At 37.2% G+C, this 24641-nt stretch overlaps 1 protein-coding gene and 2 long non-coding RNA genes across 3 annotated transcripts; 1 reads left to right on the top strand and 2 right to left on the bottom strand.

The window, feature by feature from the left end:
- On the bottom strand, positions 10201-12668 carry LOC104787640. Its single transcript, XR_768002.2, has 4 exons — positions 11516-12668; positions 11148-11425; positions 10737-11059; positions 10201-10635 (listed from the first exon to the last, which is right to left on the bottom strand). It is a non-coding gene; the product is annotated as an uncharacterized LOC104787640 (long non-coding RNA).
- On the bottom strand, positions 13092-13708 carry LOC104787641. The gene is made up of 2 exons (XR_768003.1): positions 13530-13708; positions 13092-13407 (listed from the first exon to the last, which is right to left on the bottom strand). It is a non-coding gene; the product is annotated as an uncharacterized LOC104787641 (long non-coding RNA).
- Positions 19929-21546, top strand: LOC104787642 (aspartic proteinase PCS1-like). Its single transcript, XM_010513243.1, has one exon. The coding sequence runs from the start codon at positions 19977-19979 to the stop codon at positions 21258-21260; it is 1284 nt and encodes a 427-aa protein (XP_010511545.1). The 5' UTR covers positions 19929-19976; the 3' UTR covers positions 21261-21546.

Below are 24641 nucleotides of genomic sequence, written 5' to 3' on the forward strand. Positions count from 1 at the left end.
GATCGATGCATGGTAATAAGCATAGAAAAATATTTGTAAGTATGTTGATTGATCTTAGCACCATTAAACTATCTTTAAGGACTATAGCTTGAATCCTTCGCTTAGCATATTAAGGTTATGAGTCCCCACTTTCAAACCACACCCTCTTACTTCCTTGCTAGAGACTAGCAAGATTTAAGTTTGGGGGTCTGATAACTCTCTAATTTATATGTTTTTAGCATCCTTTTTTGTCCATATTTTGCATTGTTCATACCTCTAACTTAGCATTTTTAGGTCATTAACTGTAGGAATTCACTTTTAGACCATTTAGGGTGTTGCATTTCTGCATTTGCATGTTTTGGATGAAAACAGATGTTAAAGAGCCAAAAATGGGGAAAACAGGGACAACCCGAGCATGCACCCGAAGGAGCCATCGAGCTGGAAGAACAAGTCCGAACCCCAACAGGATCGAGGAGGATCCAAAAGCATGAAGAACAACCCGAAGATCCACCCGAGGAGTAATATGACTTCACCCTCGTGTACCCCATCGAGTAGACCATCGGGCAAGTCTGGGAAGCTAGGTCAAAAGGGTTTCCATATATAAACCCCCTCCTCTCCTAGCTCGCAAACAAGCACGCCGCAGACCCTCAAACTAGAGAGCGAGAGCTTCTGTAAGAGAACTGAGCGACTCAAACATTTTTCCTTTTGTTTTTACATTTTCTTTCATAGTTTTCATAGTTTTTTTTAGATTTCTATCTTGTACTCTTTCTACTCTATCTTTACTGTTTAATACAATGCAATTTTCATTCTTTTTCGTTGCTTTGTTATTCATTGCTATGTCCGAGTAGTGTAGTAAAGTTTCTAGGGATGGGATAGATGATTTTGTGTTCTTGATCGGTTAGGATGCCTTAGTTTGATTGTATATTTTCGATAGATTTCCTTCTAGGTTGGTGTTCTTAATGCTGTCAACAGACCGAGAGGTTGAGATTAGATCTAGGGCGTTTACAAATGCTACAGACCGAGAGGAGTAGATGAGATGCTTGATTTAACCAATGCTAGAGGTTTACTTGACTCTGAGTAAGAGATTAGATGAGTTTGATTTTACTAACAATAATGAATCGATCTTAATGCCTGCTTGATTATGTTGCTAGTGCGAGAGTGTGAGAACTGATCAAGGTTGATTGTTGCTAGTGCGAGAGTGTGGTGACAAAGTTTTAGAGATTCATTGTCTAGGAAATAATTGCTTGAGGCATGTAAGGCATCTGTACTGGTCAAGAATACTCAGGATTCGATTACCCCATCCTTAGGAGCTTTCGTATTTTAATTGTTTGCTTTTTCTTACTTACTCGACTACTTACCCGATCAGGTACACGATAACCTGTATCGAGTGATACCTCGAGCTGTTCATATCTCATTTGCTTATTCGATCACCCCACTCGATCCTGGACTCGATTACTTGCATCGAGTGCTTAGGTCATGTGGTTTTTTGTTTATATTCTTGTCTTTCATTTATTTTTGGCCTGTTATAACAAAAACACTATCTGCTTGGCTTGACTTGTATTGTTCTGATCATATCCTTTCTACTAGCAATAGACAACCATTTGGATTGATAACCCTTTGTACTACCACTGCATAGGGAATTGATACCCTGGGTGAAAACCTGTCTATCAATTTGGCGCCGTTGCCATTTGGTTGATTTTATTTTTGCTACGTTTAGGATTTCAGCACTTGCTAGATCAAGTTCTTTTGTTTATATTTGGTTCGGAATCTGACTTGTTTGCTTTCGCTCTTGTTTGTTTTGAATCTCAGGTACAACCCGAGCACCCACCCGACCCGTCACTCGATCACCTAGATCGAGTTGACCCTCGTGTACACACTCAGAAACCTACTTGTGCATGCAAAAACGATCCAGAGGTAGCCAGAACCTGAGTCCTTTCATCGACAACATCGACAGACCTAGGCTACTCAGACAACAACAAGTTCAACCGGAACCAGCAATCATTGAGGAGACGATGAATAATCAGAACGGTCCACCAGCTCCTCAAGCAAGGACCAATATAGGAACAGGAGATGCTCCCTCTACTCACACTCAAAGAAATGGCATTGTGCCACCTGCTGTGCAGAACAACAATTTTGAGATCAAGAGTAGTCTCATCTAGATGATACAAAGTAATAAGTTTCATGGATTGCCAATGGAGGACCCATTGGATCATCTGGATGAATTTGATAGGCTCTGTAGCCTCACTAAGATCAATGGAGTCAGTGAAGATGGATTCAAGCTCAGGCTTTTCCCATTTTCTTTGGGGGACAAGGCACACATCTGGGAGAAATCACTCCCTAAGGAGTCCATCACCACTTGGGAAGCGTGCAAGAAGGCATTCCTGGCCAAATTCTTCTCCAACTCCAGAACCGCAAGGCTGAGAAAAGACATTTCCGGCTTTGTTCAGAAGAACAATGAAATGTTCAGTGAATCTTGGGAACTTTTCAAGGGATACACTACCAGATGTCCACACCATTGCTTCAGCAATGCTTCTTTGCTGAGCACACTTTACAGAGGAGTGATCCCAAAATACGGATGTTGCTGGACAATGCAAGTAATGGCAACTTCCTCAACAAGGAAGTTGATGAAGGTTGGGACCTAGTTGAGAACTTGGCTCAATCTGATGGGAACTACAATGAGGAGTACGATCGCACTGTGCGATTTACAGGAGAGAAAGATGCCAAGTACAAGAGGGACATGAAAGCCCTCAATGACAAGCTTGATAAATTACTCAACTAGCAGCATCAACATGTTCATGCTATATCAGAGGAAGAGCAGTTTCTACAACAAGATGGGGAGACTATACAGATAGAGGATGTTAACATATCAACAACCAAGGAGGTTACAACAAGGGGTACAACAACTACAAGCCGAATCCGAATGTGTCTTATCGGAACCCGAATGTTGCCAATCCTCAGGACCAAACTTACCCATCTGCAGTTCAAGGGAACTAGGTCCAACAGAAGCCTTTTGTCCAGTACAATCAAGGTTATGCACCTAAGCAGCAGTACTCTGGAAACTACAACCAACCACATGGATTCCAACAACATCAAGGCCAGCAGAACCAATCACAGGAAGCTGAGTTACGCGGTCTAATTCAGCAAATGATTCAGAATCAGGCTTCAGCATCTATGGACATCGCGAAACGGTTTGCAGAAATGAGCAATAAGATCGACTCAGGATACAATGATCTCAATGCCAAGTACGAATAGCTCAACACTAAGGTTCGATACCTGGAAGGCCACCACAACAACCAACCTGCTCCAAAGATTAACCAACTCCCAGGTAAGGCTGTTAAAAACCCCAAGGATTATGCAACTGCTCAAGCCATCTTCCTTGATGATGACTATGAGGATTACATCACTGGGGACAGTGATGATCAAGATGGGGACGATGTGGAACACCCAATGAAAATTGAGGCCAAGTATTATATATCTGAGTATGAACCCGAGCCTTCACCCGAGGAGACTGATCGAGTTGATGATCGAACACTGGTTCGAGAATCACAAACTGAAGAACAACCCGAAGTGGAACCCGATCACCTACCCGATGATGGCGATCGGATGATGCATCGAGTAGATGTTGAAACAAGAGATCAGCCTCAACCACCTGCACCAAAAGAAGGGGAATTAGAGGAAAGATTCAATGCTGCACTTGACATCCAGTTGGAGGTGCTTGCAGAGCGAATGGCTAGGCGTAAAGCTCCACCACCTAAGCTTTTGCCACCACACGAGCTTCAGAAGGAAGCTGCCAAGGAGGCAGCTCGACTGGAAAACGAGGTTAAGGAAGCTGTCAAGGAAATTGGGTTTGAGATTCTCAGGAGTGAAGTGTGCTTGGATCCTGATCTTCGGATTGAGGAAAAACTAGGAGATCCTGGCTCTTTCACATTGCCATGCTCGATAGGTCTTCGGATCTTCAAGAATTGTGTGTGCGACCTTGGAGCTTCAGTTAGCATTATGCTGCTGTCAGTGGCCAACAAGATGGGATTCACTGATTTTAAACCAAGTAATCTGTATTTGGTTTTGGCTGATAGAACAGTGAGGCATCCGATTGGGATCCTGGAAAATCTACCTCTCAGAATTGGAAGAGTGGAAGTTCCTACTGACTTCATGATCCTTGATATGGACAAGGAACCAGACGAACCACTGATTCTAGGAAGACCATTCTTGGCAACAGTTGGTGCTGTGATCAAGGTGAAACAAGGCAAGATCAGAATAGAGCATGGTGAGCATTTCAAGATGGAATTTTATGTGAAGAAAGGGATTAAGAGGTCAACCATTGATGGTCAAGCTTTTTCTACTAAGACCAAACAGAGGAAGGTGCAACATCTTGAAGAGGTCAACACCACATTTGCTTTAGAACCTGGACAAAACCTGGAAAATCTGTTGAACCAGCCTGCTACAGTGGAGAGGATTCCAGAACCTCTTCCACATAGATCCCATGCTTAAGGAGCATGGAGAGTCAAGCTTAGTGACTTTAAACAAGCTCACTTAGGAGGAAGTCCCAAAGGTATCTTTTGTTTTGTTTTGATTTATTTGTTTTATCTTATTTTTCTATTTTTGAATTTTCATTAAAAAAAAAATGGAAAATTGAAGAACACGAGGGTCAACCCGACACCATACTCGACGCGCCTGATCGTGTCTTTGCTCGGGTGGCGAGTGGAGTCCGAATTCCACATGGAAGCCCACTCTCGGTGAAGCCCACCAACCAAACCATACTCTATTTAAGGGTGTCGAACCACTTCTCCCTCATTATCACCGATAAGTTGTCTCTAAACCCTAAAGTTCTTTTAGCTTCCATACTTTCTATTCTCTCTCGATCTCAAGCTTTATTCGATTTCTTTGGGACTAATCCTATTAACCTCGAGACTTAGCCTTCTTCTTCTCAAGGATTCAAACATGGAGCCAACCGCTAAAACCTACCAAAGGAAGGGAAGAAGATCAACCTCCACCGCTGCTACAACCGGAGGCGATGCCGTCGAAGCTCGAGAGTCTCAAGGGAGAGGAAACGTTCCATAATCCCAACCGCTGGCTGGACGTTTTGCCTCCCCAACCCGATGCTCAACCCGATCCACCACCCGACCTGATGCTCGAGTAACCGATCGAGTAGGCCACCGAGTTCGCTCACCGAGTCTAATGGCGAGTGTTGTTCGCCGATCTCCTCGACGTTGGGACCTGTCTACGTCCAAAAGAACCCTTACCGACCCCATAGAGGTTGATTCTGATGCTGGAGGAGAAGAGCAAGGGGAGATCCAAACCTCTCGATCAAGGAGCAGAGCTGCGGTTGCAAGAGGGAAGAGACCGGCTTCATAGAAGGCTGAAAGGTCAGTTGAGAGAGCAGTTGAGGAAGAGGATCAACAGGCAGCGGAGGAGGACCGAGCGAGAGAAGAGGAGCAGAGAGAGAGGACACGCCAAGCCTCGCGGAGGCTGAAGCAGAAGGAGGTGGGCACTCCGGCAAGACTATTCAAAGTTTTCCGGAAGATGAGCTTTGTTGGTACCCGATACCCTCACCATGAGACCATGAAGCAGTTGGACATCGCTAGAGAGGTTGAGTTTTTGTTTGATATGTGCCACCTGGGCCATATGATGCGAGCCCACCTTGAAGCATATGAGGAGGAGACGGTCCATTTCCTTTCAACCTTGAAGCTGCATTATTTCGAGGACCACCCGACCCTACTACCCGATGGGGGGATCAGGTTCATCACCTTCTCCATGAGGAACAAGGATTACCGGCTCACTTTCAAGTAGATGGAGAAGCTATATAGCTTCAAAGCTGGTAGTGAAGAAGGAATGGAGGTTAGCAAGGAGGAAATGAGGTCCCTATGACTAACAATAGGAGACAAGCTCTCCTACAAGTCCACAAGCTCCAAATCCACTCAAATAAGGAGCCCTGTCTTGAGGTATTTTCACAAGTCCCTTGCATGCACTCTTTTTGCTAGAAAAGAGACTGGGAATGTGAACGATCATGAGCTCCAGCTGCTGGACAATTCTTTGTGTGGAGTTTTGGACAATGCTAGGGATGGTACACCACTAGTTGGAGATGTTGCGGATACTAGTATGGTGTTTGTGCTACTCGATCAATTCCTCTATCTGAAAACGTGGGCAATGAAGAAAAGAGAAGGAGGCGGAGAGATCTCCATTGGAGGACTGATTACACCGATTTTGGTGGCATGCGATGTTCCCTTGAAGGGAATAGTGCACGAACCGAGATGGCTGGATGTGGACTACCTCGTGCTGGCGAGATTTTTGGCCCAGGAGAGGCCTAATGACATGATGCTGTTCAAGTTCGTCCATCCAACCGCCAGAGCTGCCCAAATGGTCCTATCTAATGTCATATGCACCAATGTTCGGCTGAGAAACAACATTGACTTCGCACCACCTTTGGAGGAGCTGTAAAATTCGGAGGAGGAGTCTGAAGCTGAGAAGAGAGAGGAAACCGGGCAGAGACAGGGAGATAGCTCGGAGGATTTCAATTTTGAAGATTATGTGTGCTCTCAAAAGCAACCGGTTGGAGTGAGGGAAGCCCACAAGAGGATCGGATGGATGAAGAAGATGAACAAGTATTTGGTGAGGAAGGTGAAAGATCTTACCGGCTCGGTGAAGGCAATGGGAGGTCAGATCAAAGAGCTGCAAGACAAGGCAAGCTGTGCCTCAGCCCCTACCTCGGCATACGCACTAACTTGGATGGGGAGAAGCGGACCGCTAGGAGGAATTCGAGGACTGCCACCTCAAGAACCCCATAGAGCATCATCATATGAGCCCCAAGCTGAGGAGGACATCACCCGACCTGAGGCATCGCGGAGAAGCCATTCTAACGCTTACCCGACTCCCAACCCGATGGGATACATGATGAACTATCCGATGCACCCATCGAGCATCTAATCGGGTGATTACGCAGGTATTTTCCCTTCGCCTTATCAGATGCCATTCACGATGCCGTACACGATGCACCCTGCGAGTGGATACACGGGTGATCATTCTGGACCTCTTCCGCCATTTCCGTCATACTACCCGATGCCCTACCCGATGAGCTACGCAATCCCACCCTCGATCAACCCCTCGGATTCTGGTCAGAGTAAGTCGTCTGTGCAAATTTCTGAGCTCTCTGACGAGCAACCACCGGCACCTGCTGAAGCCGGAGACGACCCTGGCTACACGTTGGCGAGTATGGAGGCTGCTGCAACCTCCTTCTTCTTCAACCCATGAGGTACCCATTTTATCCAACCCTTGTATATACCATTGCATTTAGTTTAATTCATTTTGTGTGATTCTTGGATTCTTTTTCTAACTTTTATTTACACAGGGACTGTGTAATTTAAGTTTGGGGGAGGGTCCTAGAATGTATTTAACTTTGTGTTTTATTTTCTTCTTTTTATTATTTCAAATTTTTACATGCTAGTTTTATTCATTTGAGTTTGCATCTATGTGCATTAAAAAAATCCAAAATAATTTGAAAAAAAAAATTAAAAAAAAAAGAGTGTTCGTGTAGTTGCATTTACATATTAGGATTGAGTCTAGTTTGTTTCATATAGGATTGTTGCATATGCATCTTAGGGGACAATGATTAAAACTACCTTGTTCAAAATCAAACCTTAGGATTGAAGCTATAGCCCTTAGTCACAGTTCATTATTGCTAGATCAATCTTTGGAAAAAAATGAAAATCTTTGCTTAAACCCTTGTGTCGTTTGAATGCTTCCTCCACTTGCTTGAACATTAGAACATCTCTATATTATTGGATTTAATTTGAACTTTAATTGTCTTGCTTATGGAACTTGAATACTTACTCATGGTAACTCTAAACTCAGGTTAGCACTCCATTTTTACCAATCTTTTCGTTTAACCCGATTCATTTGTCCTATCCATGAACCCAAACCTTTCTTTCAAACCTTGTTGTGAATTGTTGAGTGAGGCCTCTTTCATTGTGCAATAGGTTGTGAAACCTTGAGAGTATTGAGAACGACAAAGAACTGCCTCTTGATTTAGCTAAGTTAGAATTTGAACTGGTTAATAGATTCGGTTTTGAAAAATAGGTGGTTAGAATGTTTATTTGGAGTTGGGTTGTGGAATAAAAAAAAAAAAGTACCTAAGGTTAGAATAAATTAGCTCTAAGTCTCTAAATAAAAAATAAAACTAAAAAAAAAGAGAAAAGATTTTGCTATAATCTCCTAGAAAGAAAGAAAAGACATATATATTCATATTAGGAGTTTAGCAAATAAAGAATAAAAAAAAAAAAAAGCTAGAAGTTTAAAGTCTAAATCTTAGGGAGTAAAAAAAAGAGTTAAAATCAAGGATGTGGGTAGTTTGATTCTAGGGGGTTTAAATAAAAAAAAAAAAAGTGAATGAGAAAAGGGTAGATCATCAAGAGTTAAGCTTTGAGAGATAACCACCCAAAGAATTTGTTTGAAACCACCTCACCAAAAAGCCTTACCCTTGAAACCGATAGAGCTTGATTCACCTTCCATTTGCAAGAATTCGCCAAACACTTATTGAATGTGAAAGAGATGTTCTTTATCTTTAGTTAGAGGTTGAACTAGATCGATGCATGGTAATAAGCATAGAAAAATATTTGTAAGTATGTTGATTGATCTTAGCACCATTAAACTATCTTTAAGGACTATAGCTTGAATCCTTCGCTTAGCATATTAAGGTTATGAGTCCCCACTTTCAAACCACACCCTCTTACTTCCTTGCTAGAGACTAGCAAGATTTAAGTTTGGGGGTTTGATAACTCTCTAATTTATATGTTTTTAGCATCCTTTTTTGTCCATATTTTGCATTGTTCATACCTCTAACTTAGCATTTTTAGGTCATTAACTGTAGGAATTCACTTTTAGACCATTTAGGGTGTTGCATTTCTGCATTTGCATGTTTTGGATAAAAACAGATGTTAAAGAGCCAAAAATGGGGAAAACAAGGACAACCCGAGCATGCACCCGAAGGAGCCATCGAGCTGGATGAACAAGTCCGAACCCCAACACGATCGAGGAAGATCCAAAAGCATGAAGAACAACCCGAAGATCCACCCGAGGAGTAATCTGACTTCACCCTCGTGTACCCCATCGAGTAGACCATCGGGCAAGTCTGGGAAGCTAGGTCAAAAGGGTTTCCATATATAAACCCCCTCCTCTCCTAGCTCGCAAACGAGCACGCCGTAGACCCTCAAACTAGATAGCGAGAGCTTCTGTGAGAGAACTGAGCGACTCAAACAGTTTTCCTTTTGTTTTTACATTTTCTTTCATAGTTTTTATAGTTTTTCTTAGATTTCTATCTTGTACTCTTTCTACTCTATCTTTACCTTTTAATACAATGCAATTTTCATTCTTTTTCGTTGCTTTGTTATTCGTTGCTATGTCCGAGTAGTGTAGTAAAGTTTCTAGGGATGGGATAGATGATTTTATGTTCTTGATCGGTTAGGATACCTTAGTTTGATTGTATATTTTCGATAGATTTCCTTCTAGGTTGGTGTTCTTAATGCTGTCAACAGACCGAGAGGTTGAGATTAGATCTAGGGCGTTTACAAATGCTACAGACCGAGAGGAGTAGATGAGATGCTTGATTTAACCAATGCTAGAGGTTTACTTGACTCTGAGTAAGAGATTAGATGAGTTTGAGTTTACTGATACTAATGAATCGATCTTAATGCCTGCTTGATTATGTTGCTAGTGCGAGTGTGTGGGAACTGATAAAGGTTGATTTTTGCTAGTGCGAGAGTGTGGTGACAAAGTTTTAGAGATTCATTGTCTAGGAAATAATTGCTTGAGGCATGTAAGGCATCTGTACTGGTCAAGAATACTTAGGATTCGATTACCCCATCATTAGGAGCTTTCGTATTTTAATTGTTTGCATTTTCTTTACTTGCTCGACTACTTACCCGATCAGGTACACGATAACCTGTATCGAGTGATACCTCGAGCTGTTCATATCTCATTTGCTTACTCGATCACCCCACTCGATCATGTACTCGATTGCTTGCAACGAGTGCTTAGGCCGTGTGGTTTCTTGTTTATATTCTTGTCTTTCATTTATTTTAGGACTGTTAGAACAAAAACACTATCTGCTTGGCTTGACTTGTATTGTTCTGATCATATCATTCCTGCTAGCAATAGACAACCATTTGGATTGATAACCCTTTGTACTACAACTGCATAGGGAATTGATACCATGGGTGAAAACCTGTCTATCAGAGCCATCACTGATAATGTCCTTATAACTCATGAGATCTTGCACTATCTAAAAACCTCAGATGCAAAGAAACGTTGCTACATGGCAGTAAAATCAGATATGGCTAAGGCTTATGATCGTATTGAGTGGGATTTTATCAGAGTGGTCATGGAAAGGATGGGCTTCCATAGGAAGTGGATATAATGGATTATGCAATGTGTGACCACAGTTTCCTATTCCTATCTGTTAAATGGCTCAGCCCAAGGCTCAGTTGTTCCCCAAAGAGGAATCAGACAAGGGGATCTGCTATCTCCGTATCTGTTCATCCTGTGTGGTGAGGTCCTATTGGGCCTCTGTCTAAATGCACAGAAGGAGAATAAACTACTTGGGATCTGTGTTGCTATTGATTGCCCCCGAATAAACCATCTCCTCTTCGCTGACGATACTATGTTTTTCTGCAGATCAGATGTCAAAAGCTGTAAACTTCTAATGAGCATATTGAGAAAGTATGAGTTGCCTTGGTTCAGATGATTAATAAAGATAATTCAGCAGTTACCTTTTCGTCAAAGACCCCTGAAGATGTGAAGACGCTGGCCCAACAAACTTTAGGAATTCAGAGAGCTGGAGGTCTTGGGAAATATCTAGGCCTACCTGAGATGTTTGGCAGGAAAAAGTAGGATCTATTCAATTTCATAGTAGATAGAATACGTCAAAAGGCAGTAAGTTGGTCATCAAAACACTTATCAATTGCGGGAAAGACTACTATGTTGAAGTCTGTCCTCTCGGCCATGCCAACCTACACCATGTCATGCTTCAAGCTTTTGATGTCTTTATGCAAGAGAATCCAATCAGCCCTCACTCGGTTCTGGTGGGATTCTTCTGCAGAGAAAAGGAAAATGTCATGGATTGCCTGGGATAAAATGTCAAAGACAAAGAGATATGGGGGCTTAGGCTTCAAGGATATCACCTGTTTCAACGATGCTCTCTTAGCAAAAGAGAGTTGGCGTATTCTTACTAGACCAGACTGCCTTTTGGCTAAAACCCTTCTTGGCAAGTATTGCAAAGCAAGCTCTTTCCTGGATTGTACCGTCTCCTCTAATGCTTCGCATGGTTGACGTGGTATTTGTATTGGGAGAGACCTCCTGAAAACTACTCTAGGTAAAGCAATTGGGTCGGGATCGACAACTTCTGTTTGGAATGATCCATGGTTATCGCTTTCATCACCAGTTATCCCTTATGGACCTCCTACAGAACAAAGCCAACATATGAAGGTGGATGAGCTTATATGCTCGACATCTAAAGAGTGGGATATTGAGAAGATACGAACAATCATACCTCAATACGAGAATGAGATCTGTATCCTTCGTCCAAGCAAGCTAGGAGCCCCTGATCAGTACTCTTGGCTACCTACCAAATCGGGTGTATACTCGGCCAAAACGAGATACCATGCGGCTTCAGAGAGAGGAAGACCAAACCACCTGGTTCCCAATCCAACTTTCAACTGGAATAAAAACATCTGGAACCTTCACTGCCCACCAAAAGTCTGGTTTCTAACCTGGAAAGGTATGAGGAACGCCCTTCCTACTGGCCAAAAACTGTGAATCAGAGGAATCAATCCGGATGCTACCTGTCCACACTGCAATGCTGACGAATCCGTCATTCATTTACTGTTCCACTGCCCCTTTGCAGCAGAAGTCTGGAGATCAGCACCTTTTAAAACCCCACCACGCACAGAACTGTTCACGACCACTCAACATGGAATTGAGGTAATCAACAAGTTAATCTGTTTACCTCCCTGTGGAGTAGGAACTGGGAATCTAGCCCCTTGATCTTGTGGTTTAATTGGTACTCGAGAAATAAGAAGATCTTTGAAATCTGCCTCTTCACCTGCTCAGAAATTATAACACTCGCCATCGTTTTAGCTCGAGACTGGTCTGCAGCCCAAGACCAAACACCATCTCCAAAACATCAAACCAGATCCGAGCAACTCCAGATCTCCGTTTGGATACCATCCAATGTTTCTCTGACGGTTCATGGCGAGAGGAGACGAGGGAAGCTGGATTTGGCTGGATCTTTCTTGACAGGTCTCAATCATCGAAAATCAAAGCCGGATCTGTGGCCTCAAACATCGCTTCTCCTTTAATAGCCAAAGCATCGGCTCTACTCCTCGCCATCCACCAAGCTCTTGAGCTAGATTTGAAACGAGTTTCTTTCGCTTCATATTCACTACAGTTGATCAAAGCGCTTAATTTGGAGGCTTCTTTCAAGGACTTTCATGGGATTCACCACGACATCCTCAATCTATCTCTTCGTTTCGATTATGTTTCCTTCGTGTTTGTACCAAGAGACATGAATAAGAAAGCTGATGCGTTAGCTAAATCAGCTTTACTTTTCTTACCTACTGTACCAAACTTGAATTAATGAAAACCAATTCCGGTTTAAAAAAAAAAAATGAGAGAACTTAACAACAAATGAACGGAATTACAATAAAGTTTATGATCGCATCACTGGTGATGGGGGAGAAACGATTAAGATTCATCGTAAAGAGATACAAACTTTGAATGGGAAGATGAATAAGTTTATTCAAGCTACCTTAAAGCCCATAAACTATGTACAGAGGAACATGATGATTACTAAGGATAACAAAGATTGAAGTTGAGAATTATGTAGGACGTTATTCATTGGTTAGATGCGGCAAAGTAGCCCTGGGCGTTCGGTTTAACCGGGTTATTCGGGTCGGGTTGTTCGGTTTAAAGAAAATTCGGGTTTTGAAAAATCTCACCGAATAGACCCGAAATAAAATTCGGTTCGGGTCGGTTCGGAAATCGGTTTATTCGGGTCGGTTTTAAGGATTTATATCTATTCCGAGAAAAAACTGATTTTTTTCTACTTCGGTTTATTTAAACCGAAATACACCAAAGTAAAAAATTATGGGCTTAAATAACTTACATTTACAAACCACAATAATGGACCTAACCTAATTAAAATTTGGGCCTCTTAACAAACTCAAACCCATCAAAAAGTTAGGGTTTTTACAAACAAGGAGATCACGGCTGCAAATTCGCCGTTGCCGCTTTCTTTGACAGATCTGAAGCGTTGCCGTTGCCGTCAATGTTGTAGATCTTTAGACAACTTTCTCAACTACGTAGGCAATAAAAACCTCCATCAAATCTGTGACGGCTCTACACTCACCCTCACCGTCATTGCTCTCTTCCTAGCCACCAGATCTATCAACATAACAAATCCCAAAACATCAAAAGACTCCGATTAACGAGAAGCAGACATCAATACTGCTTACAAGCATCGAAATTTCAAGATAATCAGTTATTAATAAAGAGGAAGAACTTACTAGTTACAAATCTGAAAATTGCAATTAGGGAATGAAGGAGGAATAACTTAGGGAACCATCTCAACGAGAGAGAGGATAAGGTGAAGGTAAGAAGAAGATAAGCAAAGAGGTGGGGAAGAAAAAGATGAATAATAATCTATGTAAAGGAGAAGAAGGGTGAAGGAGAAAGAGAAGAGAGAGCTTCTTCTCTCGTGAGAAGAAAAAAATAAGAGGAGTATAATTTTAGGGTTTTTGTATTTTTATATGTGTCTCCTTAAACCGAAGAAACCGATCGGTTTTGGTGTGCCGAACCGAATAAACCGAAGACCGAAATCAATTTATAATTTTGCCGATCGGTTAAGAACAGTAAATCGGTTAGCAACCGAAAACCAAAATTGTCGGTTTGTTCGGTTCGGTTTTCTCGGTTTCTACCGATTGCCCAGGACTACGGCAAAGGCTATGGCCACCATGAAAACAATTGAGAATTAGTATCATTTGTTCGTAAGACAATGCATGTGTACAAAATATCAATCTCTGTTATATATGGAGTTAAACATATCATATAATGAATTAATTGCCAAAAAAAAGAAAAACATATCATATAATGAAAGTTGTATTCATCTTTATGTTGAACGTTCGAGGGAGATTAAAAGTAATGTGTGAAATCATTGCAATAGACCTACATTAATTCAATCCCAGATCGTTGATATATTTTGTACTGTATAAACAGAGATGCAAAGTAAAAAATATACAACTTATCATTATCGGTTAGAGTTAAAAAATTAGAATTGTGATCAAGAATATTATCGAAAAACTACAATCAAAAAACAATACAAAAAAGGTGTTTTGTGTCACTCATTTTATATATGCATAAGTTAGAATTGATGCAAATTAGTTTTACATCACTTATATAAATGACTCTGGTTGCACCGGTTGAAATATTTTTTAATATGCATCAGTTGATTCAATCAATACAAATGATGTTAGTATTTGGCTATTTGCATCAATGCATTAAAATAACGTTAAATTTGCAGCTGTTATTATAAGTAATTTTAAGTGTCTATATTAATTATATATAATTGAAGTTAGTATAAATAGAAAGAATATTAAATTAAATTCTAAGAAATATATATTATTAAATTCTAGAAATTAATATAAAAGCAAATTATTAATTTTGTGATAATAGTTGCCTATTAAATGTTTTTTTAATCATGGAAAAACACTAATATAACTATATATAAGAAAATTATGAAGTCTTTTATCAATGGAAGCAATATAAGACAAATTAAGTAAATAGTTGCATTACTTTTAAAAGCTAAGGCTTTGTTTTTAATTAGCATCAGTCACTTTTTTTTAAAATTGTATCATTCTCTGAATGATGAAAATTCAATTCATATATGCGTATCACTATTGTAAAACTATGCTAAAAGATTTATTTTTGCAACAGAAATAAATAATGACATTGGTTATTACTACTGATGTTAAATTATAATTTGTGTATTGATAATTATAGCAAGTAATTCATATTTTTATCATTTAAACTTTTGAGTCAAATTGGTTTATGCAATTGATTCATGATCTTTTGAAAATACTACCAACATTAATTAGGTATAGAGTTGTTCATTTACTTGATTCATGATTTTTGAACAATTTTGGAACATCAATTATCCTTACATATAAAATAAAATGATTAAGTTGAATTTACCATCAAGCAAGCTTATAGATGATAGAACCATGAATAATTTACCTTTAAACATCATCTAAATATCATTAAATTAGTATCATTCAAACTTTTGAGTCAGAATAATTTATGTAATTGATCCTTGTTGTAGTGACATATACCTTTTACCATCACCTTTAATTGGATATAGAGTTACTACTTGATTGATGATTTTTATTAGAAATTTTAGAAAAAAAAATTACCCTTACATATAGAACAAAATGATAGTTAATTTTGCCATAGACAAACTTATAGATGAAAGAACGATGAAACAATTTACCCTTAAAAACTATTTAAGAACCATCCTTATAATAAAATCATCATGACTCGCCTACGACGAAAAAACTTGTCAAAATATTATTATAAGTACAAAACAAAAAAGTTATAAATTTCATAAACCAATGATATAACAAATGAATCCATCACTACATACAAATGTTGAATATTCTACGTATACATGTAATGTGATTCCTCATACATATGAGATCCAAGAGTGTTAAACCCCATAGCTAAAAAGATTAAACTTTAATTCAACAATCATACAAACATCATTTTTAAATTCAGTAATAGTCTTTTCTTCTGAGCTTGAACATAATTTGCAGATACTCTACTACACATAAATATAAAAAGCTTATAGAAGATAAAAACACATTTGATTGACCGTTACAATAGGTGCAATCATGACTCACTTCACTTACAACACATGAAATTTATTACAACAGAGACACACTCACCACTAGATAGATATTCTACATCTAATAAAACACTAACAATATATATATATATAATATATGGTCTCTTATATGACTAAATACATGATAAATCTAAAACATGTTGGGATGAAAGGATTCATGTTTAGTATAGAAGGTTCATGTAATTATTATTGACAGTTCATGACTCACATATAAACATACAACCAAAAGAACAAGGTATATCCAAATTCATTCCCTAAGGCCATAGAGACTAAAAAATCACATAAACAAGTTGAAAGATGAAGACACTTGAAGAAAAAAAAATAATGAAATACATCAGTAGAACTACCCAATTTAGATTTGTTTCGACATCAAGTGTATATTTTCGATATATCTCAAAAACCCTAAAAACTTTGTCCGTTCATCGATTTGTGTATATATATTCTTAGTGACTCTCAAAAACCTCAAAAAATTAGTGGTTCGATTTTGTTTAGTAATTCTCTAAACCCCAAAATTAATCAAACACCTCATTCAGTCACATTTCACAATATCAAGTGAGGGTCGGGGGTGAAAATGGAGTGAGCAACTAATGATTTCAGTGAAAACTTGAAAAAAGACAAGAAGTTAAACTACCAAGTTCTTTTTACATCACATAGATCGACATACCGTATTGTATTGTTGAGAAGTCTATACAATAACGGTAAAATATAGTTTTATGCACATGCAATTTTAGTCAGGTATTTTTAATAACAATCTCAAGAAATATTTTTTACAATTACGTCTTTTCAGTTTTCATCATAAAATGGTTTTCTGAAAAATATTTTAGATAGTTTGGAAAAAAAACTTGTTTTTGTTAGCTATAATTTTAAAATACTATTTAAAGATTTTGGAAATATTATTTCCTCTAGCTCTCAGCCCTTAGAAATATATTCATATTGAATTATAATTCATATATTTTTTTATGTTATAAAAAGATATATATCATTTGAGCTTATCTTCGTGAGCATAACTAATAGAGTTCGTATATCATAATTAAGTTGATGGCTAATGGATACATAGTCTGGTCCCGTTACCACAACTTAAAAGACAAGTGGACTAGACCTGTAGAATCATGGGGCTACCTAGCTCCTTTTTTTTATGTTCTTGTTTGACATATGATTTGTCGTATTTATTTATTTTATTATATAGTTTTATTTTTATTTGAAGATTTTCTGAAGTAATAATTAGTTGATGTGATATTGTTCAAAATTATTTGCATATTGAAACTGTCGTCGCTTTCTCTACAACTCTGAATTCGGTGGAATATGATGTTGTCGTGTTTTATTCATAACTCATTATTTATTTAAAGCTTCTAGTAAAACAAAACAAAAAATGGGAATTGTGAGAATCAATTTTTAAGACTTTGTGGTAAACAAATTACGAGACTATTTTAATATTCCAAAGCAATGTTCCATAGACTGTTCTATATATATACTCAAGTATCACTTCCAGAAAAGTTTTATACATGAATGGTCTATACAATAAATTTCGATTATTAGAACTTGATGATAATTCATATAAAAATAATTATATTACGGTTTAAATAAAACTATGATGTTTGAGTATTATATATGTATGAATGATTTATATAAATAATTTTTGACTATTAAATTTTAATGATAATTCCTATCGGAAAAATTATATTACCATTTAAATCAAACTATGATTTTGAATATATATTATATGTCGTGGGCATCAATGTTATAAATTAAAACAGTTGATGAGATTCATGAACGTAGACATGGTCCTACGGAAATTAAATTCCTATAGTTATAAATACTATTTTTGAGTTTCATTTAATTTGACAAAGAATAAATATGTTCACAAGATTCAATAGACATATAATTGGAACAAATAGTATCGTTTTGTGTAAATACAAAACAAAAGTTCTCACACGTCAACGCGTTATCGGTTTCAGTTCTTCAAAGCAAAGCTAGTGACACCTTTAAGCTCGGTTCTCAATTTAAAGTGGGAAATTCTTTCCGGTAAACAAATCAATTAGAATAAGACATCACATACAAAAAAGTTTGTAACCACCCAAAATTAGAAATAATAATAAGTGTTGGAAGAAAAAAAAAACATTAATATAAATCTAAAAGAGAATTCCGTAAGAAAACAAATAGTATGGAATAAATCATTGTCTCAAAATTAAGAGAAACCGCGTTTCGAACTTCATATTGCTTTCGGCCTCAATATCTTTTGTCATCTTTCCCATTAACACATAAATTGTCTCCCACTTCTTACGACATTTACATGTTTAGAAGTTTTTTCTTAAAATTATTAAAGAAACATACTAATTTTGTAGAGAATGGTGTAAAACTGAAACTGAACACTTGTTTTAAGGGTAACCATTAGCTATATATTTGCCACTCAAGAGGACAAAATTGTGGAGTATTGTTCATTATTGCAAAAATAATCATATTAAAACCTAATTGACTATTCTAAAAACAATATTTGTTTTCTTGATAAAGTACTTACCTAACGTAATCCAACTACTTAAAATAATATAACTAAATGAAGAAGTGCTTATTATTCAATATTAACTACAAAAAATGTTCAACACAATCAGATAATTCACTTATTTGCCACAGTAAATACTGTCAAACCAATACTATGTGTTTATATATAACGAAATGAAACCTCCACTAGCTGTGTATTAGATTAAGCCGCAAGCTGTGTACAGTGCCGGCGCTTTTAAGGGCTCCTGGGCAAATTTTTTTTTTTTTGAATAAAAGGCCAAATTTTTTTTTAACTTCTATTATATGTTAAAAATATGGATTTCATTTTGATAATATATAAACACTTAACAAAATTATAAAATGTTATTTTCGTTCTATTGTTGGAGTCAGTTGAAATAATTGTGAAAGATAAAATATATTTTTAGTTATTGATTCATCAAAATAAATCCTTAAAACATATTTTAATATATTATTTTATTTTGCAAATTTTGTTTTTGCCTCTTTTATCTTATATATTTTTTTGTACCCCATTTATCTTGTATTATTTTTTCTTTTGTGCCTCTTTATCTTACATTAATATTTTTTTTGTCTTTTTTATCTTATAAATTTTTTTTGTGTAGAAAAAAAATTAGTTGCCTCTTAAATCTTTGAACTCGGGACGATTGCACTGTTTGTTCCCCAGTTAAGCCAGCACTGGCTGTGTATGAAGTATAATAAGAAAAAAATCGTCCTAATTTTATTTATTGAAACTCTTGGTAATCGGTTTATAGCCATTAAATAAAAGAATTATATATATATATATATTAATACAAGAATACATGGTGGACCACAATTTTAGATCCGATGTAGAAAATTAGAAATAATTCTTTCTTCTCTTTTCATCTTTTATTTCCTAAAAGTTGTCTACAAAATCATTTGGTTATATACTTATACTATTAGATTTGAGCATTTATTAATTATTTCAACAAATATTAATCCATATAACATTATGTAATAATGCAGGCAGATACAATAAAAATTTACATAGTACTAGTTATTATTTTTTTTACTAAACATTCCCCTAAAAATCATCTATAACTTATATATCTCCACTTTTTTAAAAAGCATAGTTAAAATATGTTACATATACTTCATATTTATATATCTAAAATGTTTCGAACCAAGATTCATTATTTTTTAGATCTGGATCAATTATATATTGCTTGATAATTAATTTCTTGGTTGCAATAATTTCTTTAAAAAAATTATCCTATTTTTGTAAGGAAATGATAAGTAATTCAAAATTTGTAATTTACATGAAATATTTTTATTTTCTCCCTTCAAAAAATCTAACCATTTTTCTTATTTTCATTTTTGTCAAACTCGTACAAACTTACTATAAATTACATACAACCTTAAAACTCCAAAATAATATATCCCCAAAACAAAAACAAAAACCTTTTTAATAAACCTGAAAATTAAGTAAGAAAACGTGTATGTTAAGTGTCTATATATTACAGTCACACCTTCCATAACTCTCCATCATCTCTCTCACTTCACAAAAAAAACCCAAAAAAAAATGTCTCCCATTCCAAAACCACTCTTCTTCTTCTTCTTCCTCAACTATGTTGTAACTCTCTCAACCTCACTCTCCATCCACCTCCCACTCACCTCTCTCCCTATCTCACCCAAAACCACAACCTTCACAAACTCCCTCATCTCCCGCAAAAACCCATCTCCATCATCTCCACCATACCACTTCCGATCAAGATTCAAATACTCAATGGCTCTAATCATCTCACTCCCTATAGGAACACCACCACAAACACAGCAAATGGTTCTTGACACAGGAAGCCAACTCTCATGGATCCAATGCCACCGCAAAAAGCTCCCACCAGTTACATCGTTCGACCCATCTCTCTCCTCTTCTTTCTCAACCTTACCTTGCTCTCACCCTCTTTGTAAACCAAGAATCCCAGATTTTACACTTCCCACTTCTTGCGACTCGAACCGGTTATGTCACTACTCTTACTTCTACGCTGATGGAACCTTCGCTGAAGGTAACCTCGTCAAAGAAAAAATCACTTTCTCAAATACCGAATTTACCCCTCCTTTGATACTTGGTTGCGCTACTGAGTCCTCTGATGATAGGGGTATTTTGGGAATGAACCGTGGTCGTCTCTCGTTCGTCTCTCAAGCTAAGATTTCGAAATTCTCTTATTGTATCCCACCCAAATCGAACCGGCCCGGTTTTACACCAACCGGTTCTTTTTACCTCGGAGACAACCCGAATTCGCACGGTTTCAAATACGTTTCTCTGTTGACTTTTCCTGAAAGTCAACGAATGCCGAATCTTGATCCGTTGGCTTACACTGTACCGATGATTGGGATTAAATTCGGTTTAAAGAAGCTTAACATTTCCGGTTCGGTTTTTAGACCCGATGCAGGCGGGTCGGGTCAAACAATGGTTGATTCAGGATCCGAGTTTACTCATTTAGTGGACGCAGCTTACGATGCAGTGAGAGGAGAGATAGTGAGACGTGTTGGGCGGCGATTAAAGAAAGGTTACGTGTACGGTGGAACAGCTGACATGTGTTTCGATGGAAACGTGGTGATGATCCAACGGTTGGTCGGTGATCTTGTGTTTGAGTTAACTAGAGGAGTTGAGATACTTGTTCCGAGAGAGAGGGTTCTGGTTAACGTTGGAGGTGGGGTTCACTGCGTTGGAATCGGACGGTCGAGTATGCTTGGAGCAGCTAGTAATATAATCGGGAACGTTCATCAACAAAATCTTTGGGTTGAGTTTGACGTGACCAATAGAAGAGTTGGTTTCGCTAAAGCTGACTGTAGCAGATTACTGTGAGGAGATTCAGCTACGGTTGGGAATAGGGTCTTATGGTGGACTCGATTCGTTCGATGATGTCTAATCGGACGGTACATATAGTTAATATTAGTTTTGAACGAGGATGTCCTACAAAAAATAATTACAAGTGTTCACGTAGATTTTTATGGTTGTACTGTTTTGTATATTATATGGTTCATATTAACTTGGGGATGTTACATAAAAAAAATATCTTTATATTTGTCACTGTGGCTTGTTGACTCGTGCTGAAAGACTTGTGGATGAAAGAAATATACGAGATTTAGATTTGAGAATTTTTCAGAAGTGCTTTTTGTTTGGTGTTATTTTTATTATGGTACTACTTTCTTAGTACAATAATCCAAAAATATAGATCTACTTTAAGCCGAATGTCTACATATGTGGCCACTAATAAATCAAAGTAAACTCAAAACATGGAGTCTACTATACGTACTAACTATAATAGTTAATTTCATTGGATTACGGAATTCTTTATATTCTTAAATAGTTATATATAATTTTATAAAAATTAACATGTCATGATCTCGTATATTTTTCATTATATTATAAGTTAATGAAAAGACAAGTTCGAACAAAAACTAATAGATTATGGTTCAAATTTATTTTCTGTGATTTTGACTCTTTGTATTGATCAATAATACACACATATTTCAAACTTTCTACAAAGATTTAAAACCCATTAATTTAAAAATTATTACTCAAAACATTTTAAAAGTAATATATGTAGGTGATCGGTAAAATAACATTTTAGATCTTTGTTTACTTTATTAAAACTCTCGTGGATGTTGTTTTGTCTAACCAGTCTCCCACCACAATCCACATTAACATGCATTTCGTCACCAACTAGTCAATGCTAGTGGTTACAATTATTATCATTATTATCATTATCATTAACACAGGTTTGATTAGAGTGTGGAGGAAACACGAATTGCTTTGTGTGTGTATATACTATATACTATAACTTTGCTTGTAACATAATTCTTGATTACAGAAATCGAAAATACGTTAAGAAAAGACAAACAAGCATGGCTTTATATTTTATTGTCTCTGTGATATTTACTAATTATTAGTAAGACAAACCGAAATCAGGATCACAACACGACATTTTAGAATTAATATAAACCAAAAACATAATATTATTCTACGAAATTATATAGAAGGAGAAAGATGCAATGGATAAACCACAAAAATACATGCAACAAATAAAGAATACTAATATCAATTAACAGTCAGACAAAGGTCACAAGGAGATGTATCATATATATTTTATTGAACCAACTATTTTTGGGATTAAGAAAAAATGGGTCCAATTATTTATTAAAAAAATATAATTGATACGTTAATTTTAGAGAATCAAGTATATTAGGCGCCGTCAAAACCAAAACAAATCTAGAATATGAGTTATAAGACAAGAGTATCAAACCATAATACAGTTAAGATTTTCTATGTAACCCCAAGACAAAACACTTTGAGCATTGCAAGTTTGCAACACTTTTTTTTTTCTCATCTGTTGTTGTTATTATTGATAATAAATATAAAACCATACATGAAGTACAAACTTAAGCCGGCGGAAAACAAAAATATCCCCGGAGTCTAAAGCCCAAAAGAGGGAATCTAAAGCCGACAGACAATAGATAAGTCCTCGGAAACAACTTAAAATACTAAATAGAGAAATTGAAGGCCAAAATCGAAATAGACCGAACCCAACAACTAAGAACAGAGGCATAATACCAATAATAACGAAGACAAACACTAAGTCTAAACAAACAAATCGATCACATCTTCTGAAGTTTCTGCGAATGAGTTGTACCAATGTAGCCCACGGCCAAAGCATCGATCAACAACTGCTTCCTCCTATCACAATGAGAGATGATCTCTCCAAACTAGAAAACAAACTTCATAACCTGACAAGCAAAAGTCCAATTCAGAACTTCAATACACTTTCAGATGCGGCGATTGAAACGTCAATGAACGCCTAGATAGAAGCCATAGCATGCAAACCGACATCCTCCAGATTCGGAAACGCAAAGACAAGGAGCAAAACAAAACCACTTCGATGAGCTTCAAATTCAGGAACCGAAGCGACACTCATCTACAGAGGTTACCATCACCATCAACTTCCACCTAAGAGTAGAAGGATCTGAAGCAGAGAGCCAAGTATAAACTTCACACAAAAGAACCTCTACTTAGAACAGAGTCGAACTAAAAGGGACCTAATAAGTAAAACCAGGCAAAAAGGATGAGCGAGGAAAACAATGGCAAGGTGAAGACTTCCTACAAAGCACCCACAAACCAACACAAAGCGGCAACCAAACAAACTGAAGCACAAGAGCGAGAGACAAATCTGGGTTGTGAGCAGGCGAACAACAGCTTGTCTCCGTCGATCTCAGATCCGGCACCATCCTCCTCGCAAAAGCTACAAACCAAGCAGAACTGAGCCGCTCGACCGCTTCCTCAAAACACCCTAGAGCACAAAACGATTTAACTGATAGAATCCCTAAACGAAGGCCGTAAACTTCCCAAAATTTAAAAAGAAACTAAAGCAAAACACGAAGGAAAGAAAAACGGGGAGACCGGAGCCGGTGCTAGAGAAGCCACCGTACTCCAGTCTCAGATCTAAAAAATTTGTGGCGGCCACTGGTTTTTAGGTTTAGAAGAGGAGAGAGAAAATTTTTTGCAAGTTTGCAACACATGAAAGTTTTATATCGAAACAAAAACAAAAACAAAGATATTAGATATGATCAAATAACACGCTTTAACTTTGAAAATGTTAGGGAAGTGTGAAGTAGGGCCAGAGATGAGCTGGTCAGCCTTAACTTTGAGATAGGACTTGGGGTCAAGTAGCCGACAGCTTAGTTCCAACTCTTCTCCCTTAACTCTACCTTTTCTTTCCTTTTATTATTCTCTTTATTCCCGACAATGACGTGGCTTTCATTTCTTCATTTTTCGTCTTTCCCATCTTTGTTACCATCATTGTAGTTTAGTTTTTGGTTTAATCATCATTGTAGTTTAGTTTTGAAATTCCATAATCAACTTACTTATGCATCTTTAAATTATAATGGGTTGGTACGACAATTGGTTGAACCTCATCTATTTAAACTTTATGTTAATCAATTTGTGCATTTCTTTTTAATCTTTAGTTTTTATGTGTCATCCAATAAGAGTTCAAGTGTCAATAAGAGTTTGTAGTTATTCAAAAAAAAAAAAAAGAGTTTGTAGTTTTTTGTTCTCTTAACTTTTTTTTTTTTAATAAATTATAAATCTATTCTCATACTATTTTATCATAAAAATGCATTATGCCAGATTCACATCTTAAATGGGTGACACAATATTATTGTAAACTATTTATGAATGGGTGAATTT

This window comes from Camelina sativa, chromosome 5, assembly GCF_000633955.1.
Source record: "Camelina sativa cultivar DH55 chromosome 5, Cs, whole genome shotgun sequence".
NCBI classification, from domain to species: Eukaryota; Viridiplantae; Streptophyta; class Magnoliopsida; order Brassicales; family Brassicaceae; genus Camelina; species Camelina sativa.

What these genes read in the sequence shown, in the direction of transcription:
- LOC104787642 (XM_010513243.1), top strand. Translation starts at nt 19,977, where the DNA reads ATGTCTCCCATTCCAAAACCACTCTTCTTCTTCTTCTTCCTCAACTAT.